Raw genomic sequence first — 27,240 nt, 5'->3', positions numbered from 1 at the left:
CTTTGTATGGCAGCTCTGAAACGTTTGAAAAAATCTTTTTGCCTTTTATTTAGTACGTCATCAAGTTTGAGGCATAGTAAATGAAAAAAGTGGAGTATTCAAAACAGATTGGAGGTATGACTGAGTGAAGTAAGAGGTCTGTGGGGGGGGGGAGGGGGCAGGAGTTCATCAGCCAGAGAATTTCACCAAAAGACGGGCTGACACCCGCCAGGCGGGACACGGCCGATAGATTTAGCAACTCGTTAGCATCCTGGCCGCGCTTCCATCGGTGGCAAGTTCATCCAAGAAAATCGACGGTGGGGAGGCGGAGGGAGAAAGGACAGGTCGGGAAGAAGAAACAGATGGAAAGACTTGATGAACATGTTGAGCGAGTAAGAGGAAGTTTGAAGGTCACAAGAGACTTGGAAAACAGGACATAAACATAAGAAAAGACGAGTTTTAGCGGGGAAGAGGGAAAAGACAGATGTACGAGGAAGACAGGGAAACCGTAAGAGGTCTGACAGTGATGAAGCAGAAATGACGGGAGGGAGGGCGAGCAAGGGCAGAGACGAATGTGAGCAGGCAGAAAAAGAGGGAAAGTGACAGAGATGGAGGGAGGAGGGAGTAAATGGAAGGACATAAAAGAGAGAGAGACAGAGAGAGAGAGAGACATGGTGGGAGAAATGGAGAGGAGACAGCTTAAGGTGGATCGGTTTGCGTCTGGACTTTGGATGACTAAATATGGTGCGGACCATGTGCTGTCGGGTCGGCTGGGAGACTCTTCCAGGGTCTGGTGCTGTCAGCCACGTCTGGCAGATGAGCGTGTAGGTTAAACAGAGAGAGAGAGAGAGAGAGAGAGAGAGAGAGAGAGAGAGAGAGAGAGAGAGAGAGAGAGAGAGAGCAGTGACACGGCTGTTTAATTCCACTCAGTTTGCCCTCTGAAACAGATCTTTGCCCCACAGTCAGCGTTAACTGTTGGTAGACTGTCCAACAACACTAAACTGTGGCCAACAAATCTGGTCTTCATTACAAACTGGAGACCTGCTCCATATCACTATAAAATCTACAAAATGTGAGCCAGTTTCGCAGAATCTTCCCGTGTCTGTCAGCTCTGCGTGTTTGATGTTGGACCAGGGGTTTAGCTCGTTGACCCTTCAAGCCATGAAAATCTGTTCTTGCGGAGAAAGAGGACAGAAATGTCCTCTCAGCACCGTCAGTGTGTTTAGCAAGCCGCAAAGTTCCCATCAGTGGGGGAAGAAATTGCCTTCCATTAAATGTGGTTGAGGTAGCAGCCAGCTGCAGGCCAGTGTCTCCGTCTCTGTGAAGAAGACAATGAAAGCCACACAAAGCGGTCGGGCTCGTTGCAAAATGTTTTAGGAAAGTAACCCAGGTAAGGTTAAAGCTTTTCCGACAGCAAATTCAATTACACTGTTGATGTAAACAAAGGTTGTTGTTTTTTTTTTTTATTGTTCCAGAAAACAATTAAAGGAATTTATTTGAAGTTCTGGGAAAAACACTTTCTTGCCAAGAGTCAGAATGAGAAGATCAATACCACTCGCATGTTTGTAAAGTAAATATGACGCTAAGATGGTTCGTGCAGTTTTGCACAAAAACTCATAACAGAGAGAACTGGTAGTTTGCTTTTTCCTGAAGGTTACAGAAGGGATGTTCCAACTTGGTTTGATTAAAAACAAACTCTGGCTGCCAAATAACGGAGTTCCATCAACCTCCTGTCTAAAATATTCCCCACATTGGCTTCCCTTTGCAGTTCCAGGTACCGACGTTGCTCGCAAGCCACTTTTTGCTGCGATAAGTTCACCAATAAATAAGAAGTACATTGTCAATTTGACACTTTACTGTTGATTGTGTATAACAAGCAAAGCACATCTTGTTGTACTAATGTGCAACACTCCACAGTTGCTGTCAGTATTGGAGGGAACAATAAACAGAAAGTGTTATGAAGAGCAATTTTTATGGCGGGGCCACAGATAAATCATAAGACAAGCTGCAAGAGAATTGATCTATCTCCTTTTAAAGCTTTTTTTCTAACCTCAGTCTGTATATTTCCAGAACAGCTTGTAGTTTTTAATATCATAAACTATATCTCATCGCACAGTCTCTGCAAATTGAATACCGTGTTGGTTGGGGGAAAACCAATGATCGATGAAAAAGATGTGTTTGTCAGCATAAAAGTACTGAAGCGTTCGGGACACAGGTCAGATTCTGTGTTTTCTAATGGCTGAGTGCCAGGGAAGTAAGACGAGGTAGACATGAGTGAATTTAGTTTAAAAAGAAGTGTCTGAGGAGAGGATGGACCCGGCATAGGCAGGAAAACAGTCCTGGAAAGTGAGGAAGAGGAAGATGACAGGGTGGTCCGTTGGTTTCAGCGGAGACATTCCAGGGAACGTTTTTTCAGCTTCTCCCTGTCACCGGGAGATCATCCCATGTTGAGATGTCTCTCTTTCAAGCGTGGGCGCCTCTGTCAGAGTTCACAGATTAGGAAAACAGAAGTTGCTGAGAGACTTTATTTGGCTTGGGTGTAGAGGAGGGCGCCAGGGGAGGTGAGGAGAGGAGAGGGACAGCTGAGCCACTTTGGATCCCAAGTGGGAGCCTTTCACGCTGTTGGAGAGTTGGCGTGGTGGCCACACTCAAAGTGGGAGTGAATGGAGGTCTTCTGGGTTGCCTGTCTCAGATGACAGCAAGCTGGGGACCAATGCTGGTATCCTGCTAGCCCTCCAGCCTCCGGTACAGTAATCCCTTGTGGGGTTATTACTGGCTCTTCAAAGCCATAGAGGGTGTTTCAAATAGGCCAACAACAGGGGAGCCTCCATTCTTATTATCATTACAGAAAATCACACTGAATGAATATAAAAGCACTGAATGAGAAGGCAACCAGGTCAGGAATCCCCCCGCCCGCCACCAGTGCAAATGTTTCGGAACAGATTATTTCAGCTCCTAATCATCCCTTTAAAGGACCGTATTATGCATATTCAACTATCAATCCTTCACAACTTGACAGCTCTTTATTTTCTGTTTTTGTTTTCCACAGTTCCAAAAAATGTTTTGGAGGCTAACTGGTTATTCGCCCATCGGTCTGAACGCTGGGGTCGAGCTCAGCGCCCTATGATTGGGAGAAAGCAGAATAAAAGACCAGACGCATAAAGAGAGGAAATAACAGAGAATATAGAAAACATATACTAAAATCTGTGATCATGAATAAAAATGTCTAGTTCAGCATTTATAACATCCTACTTTTTTATGTTCGCCAACTCTCATATTTGATAATTAAATAAACTGAATGAATTTGACTGACAGGCTTCAGGGAACAGAGGTCACCAATTAGTGGACTGAAATCCACTTGATATCCTGGTGATGAGAGTGTGTGTGTGTGTGTGTGTGTGTGTGTGTGTGTGTGTGTGTGTGTGTGTGTGTGTGTGTGTGTGTGTGTGTGTGTGTGTGTGTGTGTGTGTGTGTGTGTGTGTGTGTGTGTGTGCGATGGACGTGAGACTGAGGGATAGTTCCTCCCTGGCATTCATTAGCGGCTGAAGAGGAGGGGAGGAGGAGCTGGGGGGTGGGGGGTGGGGGGTAGAGGGCAGGAGGGGGTCAGCTCTCACAGCTGAGGGCGTCATTAGTGGGGGGATCACTGACAAATTTTTAAGGCCCGCTTATGCTCAGAGTCTCACCGTGTGTCTAAGAAGGTTTAACATGAAAACTACACAGGTTTTACCTTCTTCTTTCTTCAGCCCTGCTGATGCTTGACTGGTCGTTATAGGCGACGATAGGAAAAACTGAGATAATACAGCGTGGGTTTGACAAGTTCCTGTGTGGATTAAGACAAAGCAGGGGATCCAGATAGTATCATAAAACATATGAGTGAAATATTTTCTACCTTTCTGTCTAACAGAGAGAGACACACTACGGGGAGAAAGACTGAACGCCCAGCAGAGGAATGCAGCAGCTTCTGTTGCCCAGCCCACACGGCTGGCGAGTCTGACAGCAGCGCTTTAAATCAACAGAACCTGATCCAGAACCGAACGCGAGGAGAAAAGACAGACAGCGTAAGGTGGAATATGAGGTCAAGCTGGTTCTCACAGACTCCATCAGGAGGTTGTGCTCTCCGTATTGCGTATAAAAGGAGGAGGGGAAAGGCTGATAGGACAAGTTGTGGTATATTTCTCTGTTGACGAACTCTCCGGTGAGGTCGGTGTGTGTCGGTGGGAAACTTTTGAGCTGGAGCGAGTTGAAGAACATGAGCAGGCAGAAGGTTTCAGGTATGGGTGAGTCAACTTGGACCCAGAGTTCAATGGGGTTAACCCGTGAGAACCCAAAGAGACATACAAGGTCCGGTTTGTGTTTTCTACTGCAATACCAAAACTTTACTCCGCTTTTATTCTAAAATCCACAAAACAAAAACAGTTGATATTTGGAAGAAATGAGGCATAAAAATAACTTGACCGTTGACACCAAAGTTTATCTTACTATTTGTCTTTCCATGTTTTCAACCACTATATTGTGGTGGACAATTCATTTTAATTAAATAAAATTAAATGCTTGTATAATCAAACTCATTCACACTAAACAGAACTTTATCTAAATAAAAAGGACTATGTTACATGGTTTTAATAAACCACAGTTCCTGCTGCGGTTGTATTACATGCATCATGTGCAATCAGTTTCATTTGATTGATAATTTCAGATTAATCATTCACGGGCCGGACAAGAACTAAGGAAGTGTTGCATGTGGCCCTCAGACTGTACCTGGGTTTGATCTCTACACCTCTCCACTTCATATATAAGTTTCATCAAGTCATGATACAATTCAACAGCCACACGTCTTTAAAACAGTTGGAGCACATTAATGTAATACCTGGGTTATAATAGTTCCCTCGTGTCATAATAAAAATAAAAGTTGTAATGTTTGCCTCAAAAAGAAAAGACTGAAGATGAATTTGTGTGAGGCCACAGGGATATCGACGATACTGGAAAAAACTAAAGAAGTTAACAAAAATTCCTGAAACAACTTTGACTATTCCGCAGGCTTCAGCCCCAAACATCCACCTTCTCCAGCCTTTTATAGAATTTAGGGTTCCGGGGTCGTGGACCTGATCGTAGCATACACTGGACAGGTTGTCATGGCATTATAGGACAAACACTGAGAAACAGATAATCACACACACTCACACTTCAGAGTGATTGACTGTGACCAGTTAACCTTGAATGCATGTTTTTGGACTGTGGGAGGAAGCTTGGAGAAACACCTACTCAGCACCACTCACACAGAGACAACATGCAAACTCCATCCCAATGATTCAGCACACCACCAACTGACTGCCTTTGAGATACAGAGACTGAAAAAGGTTCAACTTCCTAAGATTTGTTTGGAATTTGTGGGAGAACCTAAGACTCCCTTATTGAACAATTCCCACGGACGTAAGCACAACGTAGCCCACAGCTCGCCGGGCAGGTTAGGTGTTGGTGGGCATGAGAGGAAGTGCCTCGTTTAGAGGGATGGAAGGCTTTAAGGAGACGAGAGGTGAACGCTCCTTCAAAGCCCTTTGAAGGGTGGCTGCGGTAGGCAGGAGCCGTGGTTTTTCCCAAAAAGCCCCCCTATAACAGGAAAACAGTCTTTTATTCCCATTGCACAAGAACAACCTCTTCCCCACAGCCGAAAGCACAGAGTCACTTTGAACTCACGGGGGGAAAAAACCCACAAATAATTTTATTAAGTGCTTAGAGTACTCGCAAGGTTGCGTTGACTATACTTAAACACACACATTGTTGACTTACAAACACATGCTGTGTGGTAGCTGCATTTACAGAGTCCTTGATGAAGACATCACACATGAAGTCATCATGGAGGATGCCTGAGCGCTCGGCCTCTCCCTCTGTTGTTACTCTCCCCTCTTTCTAAATCCCAGCTTGGGTCAGTGTTCCTGCACACCAGGTCAGAGTGTCAAGGCCCTAAATAACTGTCTCTTGGTGTGACTTGTGTTGACATGCTACTACGTGAGCAGAGAGCTTTCCCAGCTTTATGGAAGACACATGCTATTTTAACAGCATGTTCCTTCGCTCGGTGTCCTTGCATAGTTTTGGGGGATTTCAGTGAGTCGTGCAGATCTGAGAGGACAAATAAGAGTTTATTGTCAAACTGGATCACAGAGAGAAAATAGAAATCCTCTTTCAGGCTATCACACCTTCAGTACAGACGTGTATTCACGACAGACAAACTCAATGATAGGTTTCGAGAAAGCACTGCAGTGGGGATAGACAAACACATGTGGACCTCACACTCACACTCTCTCTCACACACTCACACACACACACACACACATCACTCTGCATCTGGATGAAATGTGTGCCTAACAAACACAGGCCAAGCAGGGTGCAGGAAGTGGCAGGATAAAGCATGCGAATCTTTGCCTCTGGACCTTCTTCCCACCGTGAGAGACGTCTTGGGTGTCACGCTGACGAATGACGAGTATTTAAACAGAAAAGGTAAGCACACACACACACCCAATTTGTCACTCAAATAGAAAACACACGGCCACTTAAGTCAGCAGAGAGACAGCATTTGAACGTCATTCTCACCTCTGAAGTGGAGCCAGTGAACATATGAGTGAGTCGGTACGATTTGGGCACTTTATCGCACCACATTCATCTTAAGGTTTAAAAATAAGTGCAGGGTCAAGGAGAAAAATCAGTCTGATATAAAAAGACATCAAATGCAATGTGGTGTCGAGTCAGACATTTCTCATTGAAGACCATTCAAAGTCAGTTTTTTGCTGAGTGGTTCAGTACTGGAGTCTGTTACCGGAGCTCTTTAACAGATGTAATGTGAAAGGTGAGCATTCTGATCTCCAGGTTCAGTGATCGCTTCACCAGCAGCGTCAGGGTTGAAAGGACCTAATTTTTTAATCTGTTTGTGTCATTTATTCAAAATGACAAACGCTTGACTCGAGGAAAGGATGATGTTACACCAAGCAGAACCATAAAGAGTGGGGACTGACAGAAAGAGAGATCTAGCATTACTTTGCCCTGTCAAGTTGCTGAAGCCACAGAAGAAAAATACATTGTGAGTGTTGACTTTACTCGCTCAGGTTGATGGAGCCAAGAGTCCTGAGGAATCCTGCTTTTCAAGGCAGGAGAAAACGATCTGCTTATGTTACTGCAGATTTATCCATCTCCATCCACCCGCCTTTCGGCTTCATAAATACCACACACACACACACACACACACACACACACACACACACACACACACACACACACACACACACACACACACACACACACACACACACACACACACACACACACACACACACACACACACACACACACACACACACACACACAACAAAAAAGTGACTACAATCTGCACTATGTTGCCTTGGATTAGCTTCCACATCATGTGCCTTCGGCTGCTCCTGGCTCTGCCTCCCTCGCTCTGTTACTGATGGAAGCAGGGCGTGATGCAATTAAATAATGATGATTAATTTGCAAAAACAGGAAGGCAATGGCCACGCTCCAGATGAACAGCGTTTCCCCAGAACACACTCAACTCCCACGGTATAAACTTGACATTCTTTCTGACCTCGGAGGGGATTCGGAGGCCTTCTCCGTGGACTGATTCCAGTTATTTGTGATGAGAGTGAGAAGTAGGTCAAGTGGCTGACACTGTTTCAGTGTGCAATGGGGGCATACTTTAAGTCTATTGAAGCAGTCGAGATAAGCAATCAGTGTGGGACTCTCGCTTTAGCTTCCAGGCTTGTAGCAGCTTGAGAGGAGAGGGTAGACGAGCCCAGGGAGGGTGGAGCTCATCATTACTGTCTTGGCCATTGTCTCCTGTCACACCTTGCACACAATGAGCTTCACAATCAAATCAAGTCTATATCACTGCACCCAGGCAACACAAGCCTCAAAGTTCTATAAAAAACTTGTTAGAGATCAGCGGGGATTTTCTTTTCAGAATACATTATCATTCGAACAACTGTTGTTTTTTTTGTTTGTTTTTTTACACATTTACTTCACGTGCACGTGGTGGCAACATGACTGATAAAGACATCAATTGCTCAAACAGTGGACAACCCACTGGCTCCAAAGAAAAGCTCCTCATCCATCATGTTTTGTTCCATCCACCTCTGTTCTGAACCTCTGACCGGGTCTAAACCACAGAGGATAACACCTGTCTATAGCGTCCGCAGATCCGAGTCAGCGCACTCTGGTAATTCAACAACCCGCTACTGCCTTTCATTGAGTATCGACTGCCATTGGGTTCATTTAAAAAGAATGATAGGTAACGTGACAACAAGCGCCGCGAGTCACTTCCTTCCTCCAAGACAATAACCGGTGCGTAAAATTGAAATGGCTCTCCGCAAAAACACGAAAAAGCTGGAATGAACAGGCATAGCAACCCGAAAATTACAAACTTACCACGTGTCAACTCGTCACTGTCGTTGTCTCCTTTTTGTTTTAAGATGTTCCCCGAGAGAGATCCACATCAATTCCTCTCAGTCAGGAACTGTCCGCTCCAAAGGCGAAAGTGTATCGTCTTTCTTACAAATGCCTCCTCAAAATACTACACTGCAACAGGGACGGGATAGTTCTAACTAAGAGGACAAGGAGTAGAGGTGGACCACTGGACCCGTCCGCACCCGAAGCTCAAACCAACTGAAAACTGTCCAGTACATCCATATGTAAAGCGAGCCAGAGGTAGGCTACTCCCCATTAAAATCAAACCCAGATTTTCCAAAACGCTGTGCGCAAGGCAGCGAGAGCGCGCTCGAGAGAGAGAGAGAGAGAGAGAGAGAGAGAGAGAGAGAGAGAGAGAGAGAGAGAGAGAGAGAGAGAGAGAGAGAGAGAGAAAGAGAGAGGGGTCTTAACGTCACAATTGCTCACCCTGTTATCTTAAGTTTTCTTTTACCTGCAATTTATTGATGCGTAAAATTTTGTTTTCTGAGCAAAAATGTGCGCAAAAACATAAACCCGAGCAAACCCAGGTTCTTTCAAGACTTTTTCTTCTTTAAAACAAGGCAACTGCTCTCTCACTTTTTACAACAAATACCTCCGCCACTTTACGGACTGAATGTTACTATATTTATCTGCCTATTCCAAATGCGCCATGGTTCGCTGTGTTCCCAGGCAGCAGCCATATGGAGGTCATAATGAGCCCACAACGTTGAACCTGTTGAAACCGAGCAGACATGGGGCTCTGAGGCCCACAGAAACAAGAGGCAGATGCAGTGTTATAAGTTATTAATTCCAATAACAGTCCAAAACTCGTGAGATTTATTACTTTACACTTCAATGAGTAAAAGCGCAATAGATGTTTACGTTTTGATCTACTTTTCAATTAATCATGTGATGATGTCAAGTGACATCAAACTAAATTTATGATAATAGTTTCATAGCTCGTAGTGCGTCGGTGAAGTGGATGTGCTTTGTCATGGCGAGTGTGCCATTTTTGGAGACCGTGTGTGCGTAAAAGCGCACTGGATAAATCACAAAGTAACAATGACTATTACAACACCCCTTCAGTAGTGACAAACTATATAGCCACATACCATTATTTCATTGGTGTGTTTGAGTAAGTTTGCCCTTCAGGACTTTCGAATAATCTCAGCCAATCACGTCAGACCAACAGAATTTATTTTGAAGAATAACACATGTTACACGCGTAAAACCAGCCTTGCAGAACCGCGAGCACTGCCACAACCAACTTCAGAATTCCCGTTGACTTCGAGGCGACAGCTCGCGTGTTGCTGTGCGTTATTGCAGGTGCAGCCTGCCTACCGGCGGCTCATTATCCGTTCATCGCGGCCGATCAAATCCCGAGCGCCTCCTGGCTCCACCGTAAGCTGATCAACATTCCTCCTGTGGAGTGGGTGGGGTGGGGTGGGGTGGGGGGCTGCTGTACCATCCTCTGGGGCGAACAGCACGACCCCAGTCCGAAACCGAGCTACGCCTTAACGCCTTTTACTCCAATTACTAATCTCAAACAAAGGCCGTTCAAACACGTATTAAGACCCGTGGATACATTTAAAAAAAAAAAAAAGAAGCATTAATGAAAACCCTTTGCGTGTGCGCGCACGGGCGTCACGCCTCCACACGCACACCTGCAGCCAATAGCTCACCCAATAACATTGTCAACGAACACAACTGGAGCAAAAAGAGAAAATGACACTTAATTATTGAACATAAAACTCAGGTGATGCCAGCTTTGTGAAAGAAAAAAAAAAGAAACGAGGCTGTGATTCGGTAAATTCGACCGAACAGCGAGTGCGCACAAAACAGTTTCACAATTTCTACCAAAGTCCTGGTGGCCATTTGTGCTTCTCACGATTGTCTAAATATTTGTATCTTTTGGTTATCTTGTTTTGTTTGGTCAGTTCTTTCTTTCTAATTGATTTTCGACGCTTCTTCCAAATGATGCATGTCAGACTCACAAGTCTTTGAACTAAATTACTTTTAAAATCATCTTGATTGTTTTAGTTTAAACAATTTAGAAAGTTTCTTTGTCTCATTCCCCTCATGGAATACAAGTTTTTAAATTCCTAATCTAGCTGGAATGGTAAATACAATTTTCCATATTACTTCCCGATGTTTTCAGTTAGAATACTTAAAACATTGGGAATAGCTGGGAGAAATTGAAACGAACACAGACGTAGACTTTCATGCCAGTAATAAAGCTGCACAAGCTCTTGTAACACTTTAGTCCGTTAACAACAAACTGAAATAATGTATTTCCATCTATAAACAACAATCAGTGACAGTAACTTCTTCCATGCTCCAATTTCTCCCCCATAAGGCCACATTTGACGCATTTTGGCGAAATAAAGGAGCTCCACTAATCTCGGTAGATTATCTCAGCATTTCAAAGTGGGAGAGACTGGGACTGCATTCGAGACAAAATGAAAGAAAACAAGACCAACAACGGGCAACACACTCACTGGCTGTCAGATGGGTTTCAAGCGGGGAGCTCTCCTCGGTGCTTTGGAGTTGTTGCACTTGGACCAGTCTGCTGATTGTGTCTGGAAAACAAGGCTCAGCGGTCTGTCTGTTCAAAGCCCGGGGCTCTCAGCGCTGGGTTCCCTGCGGCGGACACCCTGGAGAAAATGTCAGCCTCCGGCTTTTTCCTCGCTTCATTTTTTGGCACCCCTGCTGTCGGGGCGCACTGAGAGATGCTTACCTTGTCTGGACCGGGAAAACCCCCCTCATGTTTTACAGCGAGGGCAGGCTGCCCTCTAGTGGCCACATGACTGCAGCACGTAGCCTGGCCTGAACTGCAGTGATGCTGTTCAGATCATCAGCTCCCATGAACAGTCGCGTGGTGCATGCTCTTCCTCTGCCTGTGCGGGTTCTTGTTTTTCTGTTGTCATGAAGAAGACACTTGTTGCTGCTACTTTTATGTCTTTCATAGTCTATGGTGTTGTACTGTATCTGAATGTCCACTCTACCTCATTGCATACAGCAGATACTACTCATACTACTCACAGGCTCCTCCACTGCTACACTACTTCACTTTTCACCCTGCCTGGAACACTCAACAAAAACCATTCAACTTACAGGAGTGTTTCACCGTTAGTGATTTTAAAACTTGTGTTACAGACTTTGTCATGGCCAGTTGTGGAGTGTGTAGATGTTTTATGGGTTAGGGTTAGTATAGTATATATATAGTATAGTATCATCATCATCTTTGTTTTAGTGGTCTTTTAGTGAGGGCTAGGGTTTTTCTTTCTCTCCTCAAGATCCCCTGTTGCCCCCTGTTTCACGTGTGCCTGTCTATCATCCTTTGTTTTGAATGCTGCCATTTTGGCCAGATCTTGCTTGTTTTTTTTTTTAAAGAATATTGTCTTTTGAGTTTAGGCCAAAATAAATCAAAGCAAAACATGGGTTTAACGATGGCTTTCATACTACAGAGGAAGAACACAGTCTCAGCAACCAAGGCTGCAGTTTATTTCTTGAGGGGTGGTCAGCATCAACCTGCCTGGGGGAAAATTATAATATTTTTGTTTTGAAAAAAGTCTTAAGATAAGTTTAGTGAGATAAACTCTGACATTGAAAAGTAGTTGTGTAACTTTGTCCTCATCAAATATCAGATAAGTTTATTGTTCAATGCACAAGAGCAATGGTCGTTAACTGGAATTACATTCAGAGTTTGGAAACCTTTTTAACAGGTGGAAAGATTTACATATATTCCCATTATTTACATTATGCTTTTAATCCTAATACTAAAGGAGTATGTACAAATTCCATCACAAACCATTGCTTTCAGTAACAAATTGCTCTTAACAAAAGCTTCTTGACGCACTTCATTGAAAAGTTGCAGTATTATTTCCCAATAAGTGCACATTTAAATGATTAATCAATTCATTTATATTGAGCATGATCTCTAGTAATACTCTCTTCAAAGGGGTTTATAAACCCGCTTAATTTTAAATATTTTAATAAGATCCTGTCGAGGCCTGGGACGGGAATAACCACAAGATATCATCAAGAATATCTACAATACTACATGTTAATGAGACATTAGCATCGTGATGTACAGTTGCAAACTCTATTGAACTATTGATATATATTCTTTAATGTTTCTGTTTGTCTGCCTTGTAATTAGAATTATTTAACCAGAATATAAAATTTCAGTGAAATGTTTTTATCAATAATTACAAGAGGCATAAAACCATTTGATGAACACCGACCAGAAAGAGGCAGCCTTTTGATGTGATCCATAGAATTATTAATATCTGATGAGATAAGTTAAGTATATCTATTGATCTCTCTTGGAGAAATGACTTTTCTCCTTTTAACCACCAATCCTATTTATAGTTAACCTTAAGCAAACATGCCAGGAGCAGAGGGTCACCATGGTTTGGCCCGGGGAGCTGGTGGAGGTCAAAGGTCATGCTCAGGGAACCACAGTGGCAACGTGTCATCAAACATCGAGTCCACTGCTGCCCCACACTGAAAGGCGCACCTCACAGATCTCTGTAGCTGTTGTTTAAAGATACCCAGATTAATTGTACATAAATGTAAAATATGCAGCATATTTCTGTTGGCAAGCGAGGAAGTGGGCCAGTCACGGGAGATCGTTGGAACCCTGCACTGCAGTTAATTAAGTGCTGCAGGCAAGATCCCTGCAGAATATGGCGGGGGGGGGGGGGGCAGTGGGAGTGGGATTGAGGGAGGGTTGTGGCAGGGTTGTAGGTTTTTTGGGAGGGTTTGTATGAGAAAAGGAGGTCAAGTTAGAGAGAGACTCGAGGGCGCCTAAAGGACACTGAGGTTTTTATGTAAAAATAAACGGCGTGAGCCCTTCTCCGCTCACCCTCCATTATAACAACAGCCGCTTGGGGATCCCCGCCTGCCCCCCCCCCCCCCAACTCATCTTAAGTCAAGTCGGCATCTTGGCATTATTGTATACATCCGCTCACACACTCATTTGCTGAGGGCTCAGCTGCCACTTCACTTCAAAGACTTCAGGCCTGAGTGGGAACGGAAGAGATATTAATGGTATAACACCAGTGTGTCCTTGTGAAATACAAGCGTGTGTGTGTGTGTGTGTGTGTGTGTGTGTGTGTGTGTGTGTGTGTGTGTGTGTGTGTGTGTGTGTGTGTGTGTGTGTGTGTGTGTGTGTTGTGCCTGCCCTTTTCTCCGTCCACGTCACACGCGTTGCTTGGGGTGTGCGGTATCTGCATGTCAACATTAAGGAAAGAGAGCTATCAATAGCTCTTGGACCAGTATTTTTGTCCCATCCATCATTTTGACATCACGCCACTGAAGGTGGTCTCCTGCCAGCTTGCACAGATGACTCAATCACAGAGAGTTTTTAGATGAGGATACCTTGAGGCTGCGGTGGAGAATCTGCAGTAACCCAATCTGCCCTCCCGAAGCCTCAAAGGATGTGCGATTGCCTCGGTGCGTTTGTGTGTGGAGAGGCTCTGTTGTCTTGATGTGGGATTATTTTGGGGGTTTGCTGTTTCACATTTGACAGCAGAGGCTGTGGAGAACGACGGTGGGAAATCGGCTTTCCCTCACTTGGTGCAAAGCACCTGTGTGATTAACCCACCGAGAAGAAAAAAAGCCCAGCTTAGAAGTTTGCGTGTGTGTTTTTACATATATGTATGCATGTCTGTGCATTAAGGAGGGGGTTCAGGTGCCTCTCTGGTGGTATTTAGACCCTTCATTTGTGTGGAATCCAGCATCATTATCCCAAAGTGTTGCCAGCTGGAAGCGCTTGGGAGTTCCCATTTGAACTCTATGTGTGTTCTGAAGACCTAGACAGACTGAAAGAGTCAAAACTTTGTAATGAAAGCTCATGTTCTGGTTCTCATTCTGCTCTGATATTCATGAGCGGCTGAATCTGGCACTGTCTTGCTGATTAGCTAATAAATTGTACGGCCACAACAATGCCACCCAGGGCTACAGAGCCACTTTCTGAATTAGTTGTAATCCAGTGAGCTGGAAGTGGATGATGGTGGTGGTTCAAGTCAGGCATACTGATAGTGAATAATGGCCTAATATATCTGCAATCAATTGCAGGAAAGCTGTAAATGTTTTGGTATTTCCCCCCAGCTTGTCCATGTTCATAAACATCAAATATAGTCACCATTGTGTTTTGATTGGTGGATGATTATTCAGTTTAAGTGCTTGGATAATTGGACTGACTGGAGAACTCCAGGAAAGTCGATCCTGATCAAATGTATGCTTTTGTAGATGCTGTTCTACAAGACTGAACCTTTTCGTCACTTACTCTGTCTTGGAACACAGCGATCGCTCTTGGAGTTTGTCCATCAATGTGCACACTCGCAAGAGCGTGTTAACATTTTAATTCACAACATGCAGAGCGTCCACCTGAACTCACTGCTCTGTGCAGAGCAGCGAGGTGCTCATGCACAAGTTGAAGTATTTCCCACTTTAGATCACTTTCATCCGTCTTGCATCCTGAGCTGGGCTGGGATAAACACAGCCACACACTCATATTAACAACTACTCTAAAACCACCAAATAACCTGAAATGGTTTCAAGCTATCTGCTCCAAATAACAGAGCAGAAAAATAGAACTGACGTTGGGTTCATTGGCATACTTACGGTAAAAGTGAGTCAATCTGATTAAAAAAACTCCTAAAGATCCAGAGTAATTAAGTTAAGACGCCTAAAAAATGTACTAATACCGAGACATCGATGTCGACATGATGGTAATTCGGGCCTGCAGCTTGTAAAAACTCAAAAGGTCAGCTTCTTAACTGCTTATCACTCACAACCACAACGTGGCCGCAGAGCCTCAGAAGGAACACGCCACACACTCTTTACAGGGAGAGATCAGTCAATCCGTTCACCACTAGATGACAGTGTTGGCCCAGCTTGTCAAGTCTCCCACACCTGTGATATTGTTTGATAAGAAGGTCAAAGTAGGTGAAAGCTGACCGAACCCACAACCAGACAGTCCAGAAGACCAAATCAGAAAAACTGGGGCATGCAGCTGCTGGGATGAAAAGCTTCTACCTGATGATTTCAGGCCTGCCTGGAGATCTCTTTCATCATTTTGGCATTTTAAAACAATTTTACCAATGAAATAGGTTTTTCTACAAGCCTCTGTCTGTATTGAAGAATATCAACAAGTCAAGGTAAACTTTGTGCCCCCGCAGTGGGTGTTTATTATCCAGCATCACCAGGTATAATGATATTTTCTAAATCAATAACCTTAAATACAGTCTTCAGTCAGTGTGGTGTTGATGTTTTCTATAAGGCTTAAGTGTCAAGTATCTATGGAGAAGAAGTATTCTTTGTCAGGCTCAGTGGTCAGCTTTCCGTAGTCATTTCCGTCCACAAAAGGGGTATTTACCTTCAATAAAGTTTGCATAAGCTGTAATGAGGCTCAGGGAGGGTCAGTAATTACAATGCAACTCAAAACCAGCCCTCCCATTTCCAAAACCATGTTTCTTCTCACCCGTTGAATAACATTAGATAGGAATAGTGGCGTCCCCCGGCTAACTCAGCTGGTAGAGCATCAGCCTCTCTGTCTCAAGGTAGAGGGTTCATGTCCCACGCAGGGCACCACCTTCCTGAGGGCTCTCCACCTTCCTGAGGGCTCTCCACCTTCCTGAGGGCTCTCCACCTTCCTGTGGGCTCTCCACCTTCCTGAGGGCTCTCCACCTTCCTGTGGGCTCTCCACCGTCCTGTGGGCTCTCCACCTGCAGGAAGGTTCTTAATGGTGCAATGTGATCTGGGTGACGGTGCTCAGACTGACACCACCACCACCCGGGAACGGAGAAGAGGGAGAAGATGGATGGATGGATGGATGGATGGATGGATGGATGGATGGATGGATGGATGGATGGGTGGAGGGATGGATGGATGGAGGGATGGATGGGTGGAGGGATGGATGGATGGAATAGTGGCTGCAATGATGATTTTTTTATTTTGTTTTTATTTGCAATGCAAACTTTCCAACTTTGAACCTTTTTTTACCAAAGGTATCAAAGTGATGTCATAATTTGATGTAATTTCACTCAACAACAAACCACTTCCTTAAGTAGCACATGCAAAGTTATGGGGGCCACTGGGGAATTTGCTTGACAATTGTCTCGCCAATTACCAGAGTATTACATTGTCTGGTTCATTGTGGACTCCTGCAGTGTAACATGAACTTTTCCTAAATGAGACTAAATGCTCCTCTGATTCAAACAGGTCCGTAGCAGTGTTCCCATGGGGTCAGCCCTTGTGCACTTTCCACTGAGAAGCATCCTATTTGCCTCTCCTTTTACATTCAGATCCCATTGAAAAGTGCATGCAGGCAGCCTTGCAATAACACACACGCACAACCACACACACACACGCACACACACACACACACACACACACACACACACACACACACACACACACACACACACACACACACACACACACACACACACACACACACACACACACACACACACACACATGCACACGCACAACCACACACACACAAACTTGCCTCCTTTGAGCCTAAATCACTATGCCGTATATGTCCATTCCCTAATTGGTGGTTCTTCTTTCAAAGGAGTGATTATGTGTTTAGAGGCGTCCTCTCTTTGCAAGGCGTCTCGATTCAGTCCATCTCCAACGCCAGAGGGGACAAAAGAGGCACCCGTTCCTCCTCTTGGGGCAAGGGGCCGTTGACACCAATAAATCCCCCCTTCCACTTCCTCCCCGGTGTGTTGGGGTTATGTCAGGAATGTCCTGGGTCCTATTGTCCCCTGGCGCTCTGTTTTTGGTAACCCATCACCAGGCATTCTCTGCTGCTTGCTGTGCCTCCTCCCTCCCCCTTACACACCAACACACACATACGTGAGCGCACATACATGCACGTCCACACGCCATGGGCTGTGTGTCCCTTGGTCCCTGAGTCTGAATAGACCACCTCGGCTGAATGCGACAGACAGACAGGCGTCAGGACATCAGGTTCAACGGCCCAAGTCGTGCATCGCAGCCTAGTGGGGAAAATACAGCCAGTTATTTTCTCCCGTTTGGACCCCTCGCACTTATTGTCTCATGAGAGAAAGGCAATAAAACAATGGTCCGAGTGTTTGAGTCTAATCCTCCCCGTCAACGGGGTCGAGTCAGTTACTTTCGGAGTGTCTATCACCAAAACAGTTCCATGTTTGCTGGTTACGTGCAACAGAAGCACGAGCGGTGCTGAAACCGTCTCCGTTAGATTCACAGTGAAACCAAGTCTTTGAGTCAGGAGACACACAGATAAACTCATGAAGATGCGGCAGGCTTACAGTCCCTGCATCACAACAACAACAACCCTATTTAATTAGGAATATATTTCTCCACTTTTTAACCTTCTGTTTAAGCCCTTATTTTTCATTTATGTAGCCAAATAAATATATAATAATTCTTCTTCCTTTTATGTCAGATGTCTGCTCATTCGCCCTGCACTCAATTATGTTCAATAATTTTACATTCGGTACAGATGCGTCTTTAAATACGGTAACACTGCTGTCTCCTTTGCACCAATAGCACCAGTTTTGGGTTTCATGACGCCGTCATGAGAGGATGAGAAGTTGGGAAAGGTCTCACTTCCACCCATCCGTCTTCTTCATCACTTTAAAGTCGCAGGGTGCTGGAGCCGATTCCAGCGGACTGTGGGTGAAGGCAGTGTACACCATGGACAGGTCACCAGGGCATCACGGGTCAAACACAACCACACACACTGTCGTTCACACCGACGGGTAATTCTAAAGTCATCAACTTAACCTCAAACGTGTTTTTAGAATACTCCTCAAGTCTGGATTCCAAGCGGGGAGAGTTTGCTCACCACGACATGAACTTGCAGCTCCTGCTTCCTGTTCAAAGAAATACAGTACATCTCAGGCTGGGACCCATTTTCATCAAACCTGGAGCAGAATTAACATTTTATCTAAGAATACTCTTGAATGTTTGGAAGTTGTCTTACACTGACATGTTTCGACTGGTTCATTGACTTGTCGCTCCTCCAGTGTTCCTGTTTTGCTTAAGTGAAGTGGAGTTAGCACAAGAACAGCATGGCTGGACTGGTACGTGACATTTTTTGATTTCTGGAAAGTGGGAAGTTCCAAGAAGCACGTCTGATGTGCTTCGATGTAGTGAAAGTAAAAAATGTTCTTTTAATATTTTATCCTAAATACGGCATTATCCATTTCAGTATTGATCTGATTCCAGCTGACGATGCTGAAGGCAGAGTCCAGAGACAAAGAGTCCACCACAGTCACATTTCTATCTACGAGAACTTTAGGGTTTGACTGTCAGCCACACAGTTTTCACATGTGATGATCAACACTTTTGAGAGTTTCCCTACTTCATCTGGGGAATTATTTATCAATCTGTTTAAGCTTCTTATTCCAGGTTCACTCCATCATCTCTCTGATATACACACTCTCTCTTTATCTCACAGATTTGCTCACACATACTTTACACACATTCATAAATCTTTCTCATTGCAACGTATCACACCATCCACACCACCATCACCATCCAAGACATCATGTGTACATTCATAGCAAGCACCTCATGCATTCAGCCATTCTCTCATAGCACACATGCTCTCCTGCCTGCTCTTATTTTTAGCGTCATCTCCACTCACATGCTCACCAAATAGGTAACATCTCATTCTGATGCTGCTGCCGCCGCCGCAGCCCTGCGTCACCTGGATGCATCAGAGCTCACGCCACAGCCAAACCCCCAAATACCAGAGGTTTGATTTGTTGTTTGTTGAGGTGGGGGAGTGATCTATATCTTGTGTGTGCGCACTCTGGAGTCAGGGGTAGTAGGTGGGTTGTACACATGTTACGAAGTGAGGCGCCATTGCGGCCTAAAAAACTATTAGGCTCTGTAAATACACACTGTGGCGAAAGTAAACATTCTCAGCATGCCATCTAGGCGCACAGAGGGGTACTGGGAGACAGCCGCCGGACAGGCTGCGAGGGGGAGGTGTATGTGTGTGTGTGTGTGTGTGTGTGTGTGTGTGTGTGTGTGTGTGTGTGTGTGTGTGTGTGTGTGTGTGTGTGTGTGTGTGTGTGTGTGTGTGTGTTGGAAGTACAGCAGCAATCACCGAGCTAAGAGGGGATGAATATGGAAAATATAGAATTTTAATGGAGGAAAGCTGAAGTGTGTGTATATAACCACACGAGAGCAATCATGATGAAGCTGAGTAGGCAAGTAAACAATTTAAGGAACGTTTGCCTGCATATGTCAATAAGATGCTCATGTATCAGGAGCATGAGGTGTTTGTGCAAAGCTGGTGTCCAAAGACGATGTCCTGAGGTTGTTTATGTGTGTTACGTAGTGTACTGTAGGGAGATATATTGATAACAAGGTAACATTAGCCTGCATTTAAAAGGCCATCGATGCATTTGAGACTCGTGCCGGCGAAAGGAGAAAGCACAAGTAACCATGGAAACACAGCTCAGAATATGCACTATTCCCAGCCCTGAGAGTGCCACACCACCCACAGCTCTATTTTTAGGCCTTACTTTGAGCGTACAATATCTGTTACATCTAACAAGAGTTAAACTGAGTAATCAGCAAGCGTGACTGGAGAAATGTGACTCTCACACTCTGCCCCCCCTGATCAAAATGGTAGCAGCATGAGTGCATACAGGACAAGCACCGTCGAGCAATGTTGCTTTTCACTGGTGTGCGTTCAGTGAAATCCTTTCATTAATGGCTGGCGGTTCATGAACAATTAAAAGTGGAAAGAAATGAGAACAAAAAAACTTAGAGAACAAAAAAAAAACACAGATCTGTTGTGGAATGCTGAGAAAGAAAATTGCAGACCTAAATAAACAAATGAATTGCTGTTGGTCCAGCTTAGATTTAATCTGGAAAATGTTACTGAGACTGCATCTCCTCATCCTGACTTCTCACCATTGGATTCTGAATTTTGAAGTCTTTGTGTGGGCTTTCTCCACATACTGTGACCTGATCTCACAATCTAGAGATATGTTTTAGGATTAATTATGTTTCTAAATGATCTGAAGCTGTGACCTGCTCCATTGTATAGCCTTCCTCTCATTTCCTGACAGCTGCGATCATCTCCAGCACCCCCAGATCCTGAATTTGGATAAAGTGGCCATAAGAAGATGAATGGATGAACTTTCTACAGACAGACAGAGCTGAGAACTTGATGTTAAATGATGCAGTCATGTGAATTACGATCATACGAGTATCGGTGGCATGGCACAAATGTCCTACCTGCCTGCTGAATTATCTTCAGTGTTACATGCTGGCAAAGAGTGGAGATTGATTGTGATCACCTGGTATTGGACAGTGTTCACCTGGTGTTTGTCTGCACAGACGAGCTATAGAATTATAAATCCTCTTCCCAGTGCGGCTGGTCAGGTTTGTCTGCTCTCCCAATTGATGGACAATTGATATTAGGTGAGCTGCTGACTCTGGATCAGTCTCATAGCAGTGGAAATGTGCGAAGCAGCAGAAAAAAACATCTTGTCCCAAAACAGTTGAAAAGAAGTTGACATAAGAAAGACGAATGTGGATAAAAAGTTGAGGCTTTTTGGTGGGTCAGAGAGTGACCAGAGGACTTTAACAAAGACGGCAATGGACTTGTAAAAAGGCACATGGGTGACCTTACACGCCATCATTACTTCCACGGCTCCTCTCTGCTTCACACACACAGTCTACAAGCATCATCTCCTCTTTCCTACACAACATGAACCAAAGCTTGACGCCCGTACACACACAGGCCTCCAGACACCACAAGCTGGGTTGGTGGTGTGATGGAATGCCGGGTATCGTTGGCGGTCATTCCACTTATGTGTTGTGTATGCGTGTGTGTGTGTGTGTGTGTGTGTGTGTGTGTGTGTGTGTGTGTGTGTGTGTGTGTGTGCCCTCCCTCCCCTCAGTGCTCGATCTAATACCCTGTCATCATCAATAACCTCACCAGTGCTGACTCACTGGCTTTCACAACTGTGGGGTTTTGGGCCTTACTCACAGCAACAGACCCTCGTCTCCAACTCTGTCTATGTGTCAGACGACTGCGCACACGCCAGATTTATGTGAGTGTGTGTGTTTTTCTCTTCGTGTCTGCGTGCCTTCAGCTGATTGTGTGCATGCATGCAATCAGCATGGACGCTATACTTACATGCTTTTCCTTTGGCAAATACGCGTCCTTGCATTTTAAAGGATGTCTTTGACATGTTTGTTTGAATAAAAGCCACTGAAGACCTTGTGCCACCCAGCCGCAGACGCACCCCAGTCACTCCCAATTGGACCACAGTCCATCATAATGATTTAGTCTCATCAGGAGAGAGTCACCCCCCTTCCACTTGTCCCCCCCCCCCCCCCCCCCCCCCCCCCCACCATACCCCATCCTAATTGTCTCCAGGCCGTTATTGAATCCTCCTACTGCCATCAAATATGTGCGTTATCTCTTACAATCAAATGAGTGTGTTGACATAGGGTCCACATTTTCCAGACAGCATTTGTTATTGTGAGTTTATTATAGTTCACTTTATGAATGGGGAGAATATGTCAGGCATTTATGATGCTCAGAAACTGACAGGGTAAAAGCCACCAACGCCTTGACATCTTTATGGGGACCATACACAACATGTGACACTCCACTGATGTTGATGTTGTTGATGGGAAAGCTATTTTCCCTCATTTTTTCCTCAGCATAACATGTCAATCAAAGCTCCAGCTGAAGCTATGGGGGTTCTATATTTACAAGAGGAACTTTATGATCAAGTTTTGTGATGTGTTCATCAGTGGTGCCGCATCGTTTTATGGTCAACGCGGCAGTTCTGCACGAAGTGAAGACTGGACAGGACAGTTACTCATTCAAGGACTGGCATTTTTCCCTGGGCACAAGAAAAAAATCCCACATGGTCCATATTTAACCTGCAGCCCTATTAGATGCTTCTATAATAACTCTGTATTCAAAAGGTTTCTATTTGTAGACCGGGATTAATTTAGAGGATGTACAGTGGATTTTCAAAGTGCAGAAAGACTGTGCAAACAGCCAGGAGGTGAGGAAATATGAGCTTCGGGACGGTGATGAGTTACATATTTATAGCCCAACAATATAATTCAACATACTCCTTATCTTGTGTGCAATGAAGTGAGAAGTGGCAGTGAGTTAATCATGATCCTTATCGTGATCCTAATAATAAACTGCTTCCCTGACATGTTAATGATGACATTTTTGGTTTTTGGTTTTTTATTAAGGATCCTTTCAAGATCTCATCGGGGGCCACCTGGAGGTCCCCGGACCCCACCTTGAGAAACAGCGATGTGACTCGCTTGCAAGGTCAGTTTCTAAAAGGTGCGCACCTAACTGGCTGGAGCCAGGGCGGCGTATTGCCTTTCACACGCTTCTAAAATACTCTCCGGGCAGAGCCTGAAAGGGTTACTGTTTCCCAAAGTGCCTCATTCTGCGCAGTCGAGAGGGGGCGGCTGAGTGGCGCCGTCGAGTCAGAGACGCAGTTTCTAAAAACCCCGAGACATCATCAAGAAAGAAGCTGACAGTAAGGAAAGCAGCCCCCCTCCTCCACCTCCCCCTCCTGCTCCTTCTCTTCCTCCTCCGCTGGCATGCTGCCGTGCTTCTCCTCCGCTTACCAAATCCCCTCAGTGGTTCTGTCACAATAACCGGGCGGCAAGTGTCAAATCCAACTTCTGCCCGCAAAAAGCACAAATCACTTGAAGGCGCACGAGATGCGCTCACTGGAAACACACAAGCCCGCTTTTAGCCCCCAGACGTTCAGTCATAGCCCTGTTTAAGTCGTTGATTGTGTTGAACCAATAATATAAACACCATAAAAAAAACTAAAAAAAACCCTGCTCATACAAAATGAGTCCTCCGCTTTGATTTCACGCGACTTAATTTCCCCCCGCGCGTCTCCAGCGCGTTTAATTGGCCATATCTCTTTAACTTGCAGACGGCATACCCCGGCTCTCCAATTAATAGTCTGCTAACGTCAAAAACAGTTGACCATTGTTTTATTGGCTTTGTCTCTCTCTCTCTCTCTCTCTCTCTCTCTCTCTCTCTCTCTCTCTCTCTCTTTCTCTCCAGGGCGGTCAGACTTGAATAGGCGCCGGTCTGCTCCAGTCCACCTCTATACAAATACCTCAGTGGAACTTGTGTGCAGCTTCCAGAGTAAAAAAGCGCAGACCACCAGACGCTGCAGGCTCGCACGTTTACGCACATACACACACACACACGCGCGCGCGCGCGCCTCTTTATCGTTTGACACTGTTTTGAAATGCCTGAATCATATTTTACCCCATTATGTTAACGCCTCGCAACACCCGAGGGCGAGCGTGTGCGCGCGCGCGCGCGCGGCCCCAGACAAATGAATGCCACTTGTGTGGAGGCGCGCTTTAGGTATGTGTTGCGCATTACATGGCGTAGTAAATCAGCCCCTTTCTGAAATCACTGTGACGGCGTGGAGCGTCAGGCAGTCCACACCGAGACACTCCAAGTTGCGTTTAGTAACTCCACTCCGCTGCGCGACCGTCCGCACACTGTAAAAGAATACCGCTATGACTCCTTTTTCAATTCCACGTGTTTCCAACTTTAGAGAACTTATTCAATTTGCATCAAACACAATTTCTTTAATGACAATCCAAACACTTATTGGAAATCAGTGAAATTAATCCACTTTCAACCATGGCAGAGAAATATTTGAACCCTAAATGAGACACCATGTTCAGATGATTTTTTTTTTACAGTGTAAGCGCCCCCTGTATATAGACACTCGTAAGCAACATGGCTTGACACTAATACATGTTGAAAAGATAGACTTTATTGCTAAAACGTGTAACCATAACATGTACACTGATATGTTTTACTTTTTCATTTATTTCTTTATTTTTTTGTCATTTTTAAAAATATTCAAGTAGACATCTCCCATATTTTTTCTGGTATACTCTGCTATTCTCTTTCCTTATGCTCTATACTCACAAATCGTTAAAATAATAAATAAAACGTACAGATTTGTTTATTCCTACAATACTATGTATTCCAAAAAAAAGCTGAGTTCACGCCTTTATATATATCTTTAACCTCAACTTTTTTTTACAATTTAATTATTATTGATATTAATAATATACAAAAACTCTAGGCAGCATTGCAGTGAAATAACAGTCAGCATCAATGTTCAGTTGAAAAAAAAGGTCACCTCTTGGAGAAGTGTAGCATATGCATTCCATCTTCAATGTCTCATAAAAAATATCAAAAAAAAGCTCTTCGTTATGAAGTGCTCCTGTTCCCCCAGAAAGCAACGTTTCAGGGTTGAGAATAAAATATGGTCCTGGTTCAATTAGAAAAAATAGCTGCATTTTCTTAAATATGTACAATGTTGGTATTTCACTTAAAATGCTATATAAAAAAATAGATTTGCTATGGTGCCCACCTCTGTAGAGAGTTAACAGTGCAATAGAAACCGTATTTCCAGTCCACTCCCCTGTCGACCACCACTACTTCCTTCAAAAAAAAATAAAAAATCAGCACGAACACTTGCACTCTGAGATGATTGGGTATTGCACCGGTATCCACGTACAGTATTTCTGTCTTAGAAAGCCTTGACAATACCACCGGAGGAAAATCTTGTTGATTGACTTGACGGGTTTGCAAGACATCCCCTCTGGGAAGGAGCACGAGCGCTCAGAGAAACAGTTCCCCTCCTTGATGTAACGTGGCCAGAACCTCACGCCCAGATCCTTCCAGGTGTACACCACCGGGCAGTGCGTGTAGGTCCACAGCCACTGCAGAAATTTCCTGCGGGCTTTCTTGCCCACCTTAACCCGCTTCCCATAGGGGGTCTCTGTGAGGTCCAGCTTTTTAATCTCGTTCGGCATCGGCCCCGCCAGCTTCACCTGGTTGTCCGGCGCCGACAGGTTGACCAGCATGGGCGAGCTGATAGACATGAAGTTTGGGTCAAAGTTACTGCCGAGCTTTTTCCTCAGAGTCCTCTCCACCAGGTCCTGCTCCCGCGGGTCGTACTCCGGGTCGGGGTCCTCCTTCAGATCGGGCACGGGAAGATGTTCGCTGGGTGATGGACGGAGGCGAAGGTAATGCTGGGAAACTCCGAGGTGGACGCACAGCAGCACGTACACGAGTAGCGTTTGTGAGAGGCCCATTATTACCTCCTGAACGGTGCACCGGCTCTTGTGGCGTGAATAATAGTCACTTCTTCTCCCGGTCACTGTGTTCTCTGCAAGGACTAGCCCGGGGCTTCATAAATATAGTAGAAGTTCAGTCACCGGCAAGGCGATACTTTTAATAGACCACGTCGGGTTTGAATGACATTAGCGGGGTGCTTTGCTTTTTTAGGGCTCCTTCAACTTTGCAGTTTGTCCCGCTGATGCAACTCTGCAAAGTGAAGCGGCACCCCTGCTTTACGCACAGTCTCCCCAAAAAAAAGAAAAAAAAAGACAGCACCAAAGTAAACGGGTGAAATCTCGAGCCTATTCACGCGCTCTCTCCTGCCTCACTCCGCGCCTCGGATTCACTTTGGGGGTCTCTCGGTTGTCATGGTTACCACGGGGACTCAAAGCCACAACGGCCTGTCCACACTGGATGACAGCGGCCGAGGCGAGAGCTGCATAGGATGAAGTGTTCTCTAAAGAGACAGAATAGATCCGCAGCGTCCCGAGAGAAAGAGTGAGAGAAGGGCGCACAAAAGACTACTTCACCAAGTTTTAAATGTCATGCGCCCGGCAATGAGGGCTGCCTTGGCCAATGTTATTTTTACGCACGGCTTTTATAAACGTGGTTTCTCTTAACGTCGCCAGACGCTCTCAGGTTTGTCAAGGTCCCAGGGCGCAAAGTCCGTGAACTGAAGGGGAAAAGGTCTGCTAGCCTCCTCTGATAGTCCAGCCGTGGATATGTGCACTCTTACTGGATAATGCCCATCCAAGAAAAAAAAAAAAAAAGAAAGAAAAAAAAAACGGCCACAGAACGCAATCTCAACTTATGAAATGACAGCCATGTATCTTTCCAGAGGATGTTCCAGATCACAGAGCAGCTTTGTTTCACTCAAAGTCTCAGCTTGTAATATTCCCACAGAAGTCCTGGCTGTGCATGTAGTGGCAAAACGATGGAAACAAAAATGCTTTACAGCAAATTGCAGTGTTATTGCATATCAAATGCAAACTGCAGATAGTTGAGAGTTCCTCTCAGTGTGGCATCGCTGGATCCGTTCAGAAAACCTTCAGATCGCTGTGCAGCTGCAGGAGAAGACGGTCCATAATCTGGAGCGCTTTTTTTTTTCTTCTTCTTTTTTTTTTGCCCGGTCGGTGCAAGCGGCCAATTCCTGAGGGAGCGTCTCTCCTCCTTTGATAACTGGTACAGAAGCTCCTACTGAGTCGCTCCTACTTCAGGAGTCTGAGAGACTTGGCGCTGGAGCATTTCTTTGCTTAGGCACACTGTGTGTGAGTGTGTCTGTAGCGAGTGGTGCTCAGTCCCAAGTTAAATATCCCCCTCCGTCGGTACAAAGTGTCAGAAGGGCCTGCCCACCCCGGCCACTTTCACTGTGATTGACAGACACCCCCCCCCCCCCCCCCCCCCCGCGCGCGCTACCCCCCTCCCCTCACAACGTGGAAAATATCAGCCACAATGACAAGCATCAACTGGGTCCTAAAGCGCCTTCTTTATCCCCTATTAAAATGTGATATTCCATAACATGAACAGTGCTGTGCGTAGAAGAGCATTTCTTTCTCCCTGATAGATATTTGCAGCAGAAAACAGCTGCTGGAGCTCTTGAATTCTATCTGTGA

At 45.0% G+C, this 27,240-nt stretch overlaps 2 protein-coding genes across 2 annotated transcripts in view; both read right to left on the bottom strand.

Moving 5' to 3' along the window:
- ntn2 (netrin 2) overlaps positions 1 to 8,714 on the bottom strand; it is a 38,990-nt gene extending 30,276 nt beyond the window's left edge. The window contains exon 1 of the mRNA XM_080475386.1: positions 8,413 to 8,714. The gene's annotated coding sequence lies outside the window, so the exon portion shown is untranslated. The remainder of the gene's footprint in view (positions 1 to 8,412) is intronic.
- Positions 8,715 to 24,272: 15,558 nt separating this feature from the next.
- nog2 (noggin 2) lies at positions 24,273 to 25,968 on the bottom strand. The gene has a single exon (XM_080466930.1). The coding sequence runs from the start codon at positions 25,600 to 25,602 to the stop codon at positions 24,967 to 24,969; it is 636 nt and encodes a 211-aa protein (XP_080323056.1). The 5' UTR covers positions 25,603 to 25,968; the 3' UTR covers positions 24,273 to 24,966.
- Between the last annotated feature and the right edge of the window lie 1,272 nt (positions 25,969 to 27,240).

This window comes from Lipophrys pholis (genome assembly GCF_963383615.2).
Source record: "Lipophrys pholis genome assembly, chromosome: 1".
Classification (NCBI taxonomy): domain Eukaryota; kingdom Metazoa; phylum Chordata; class Actinopteri; order Blenniiformes; family Blenniidae; genus Lipophrys; species Lipophrys pholis.
The sequence above is the reverse complement of the archived record's forward strand: the minus strand, read 5'-3'. Positions and strand labels throughout refer to the sequence as shown.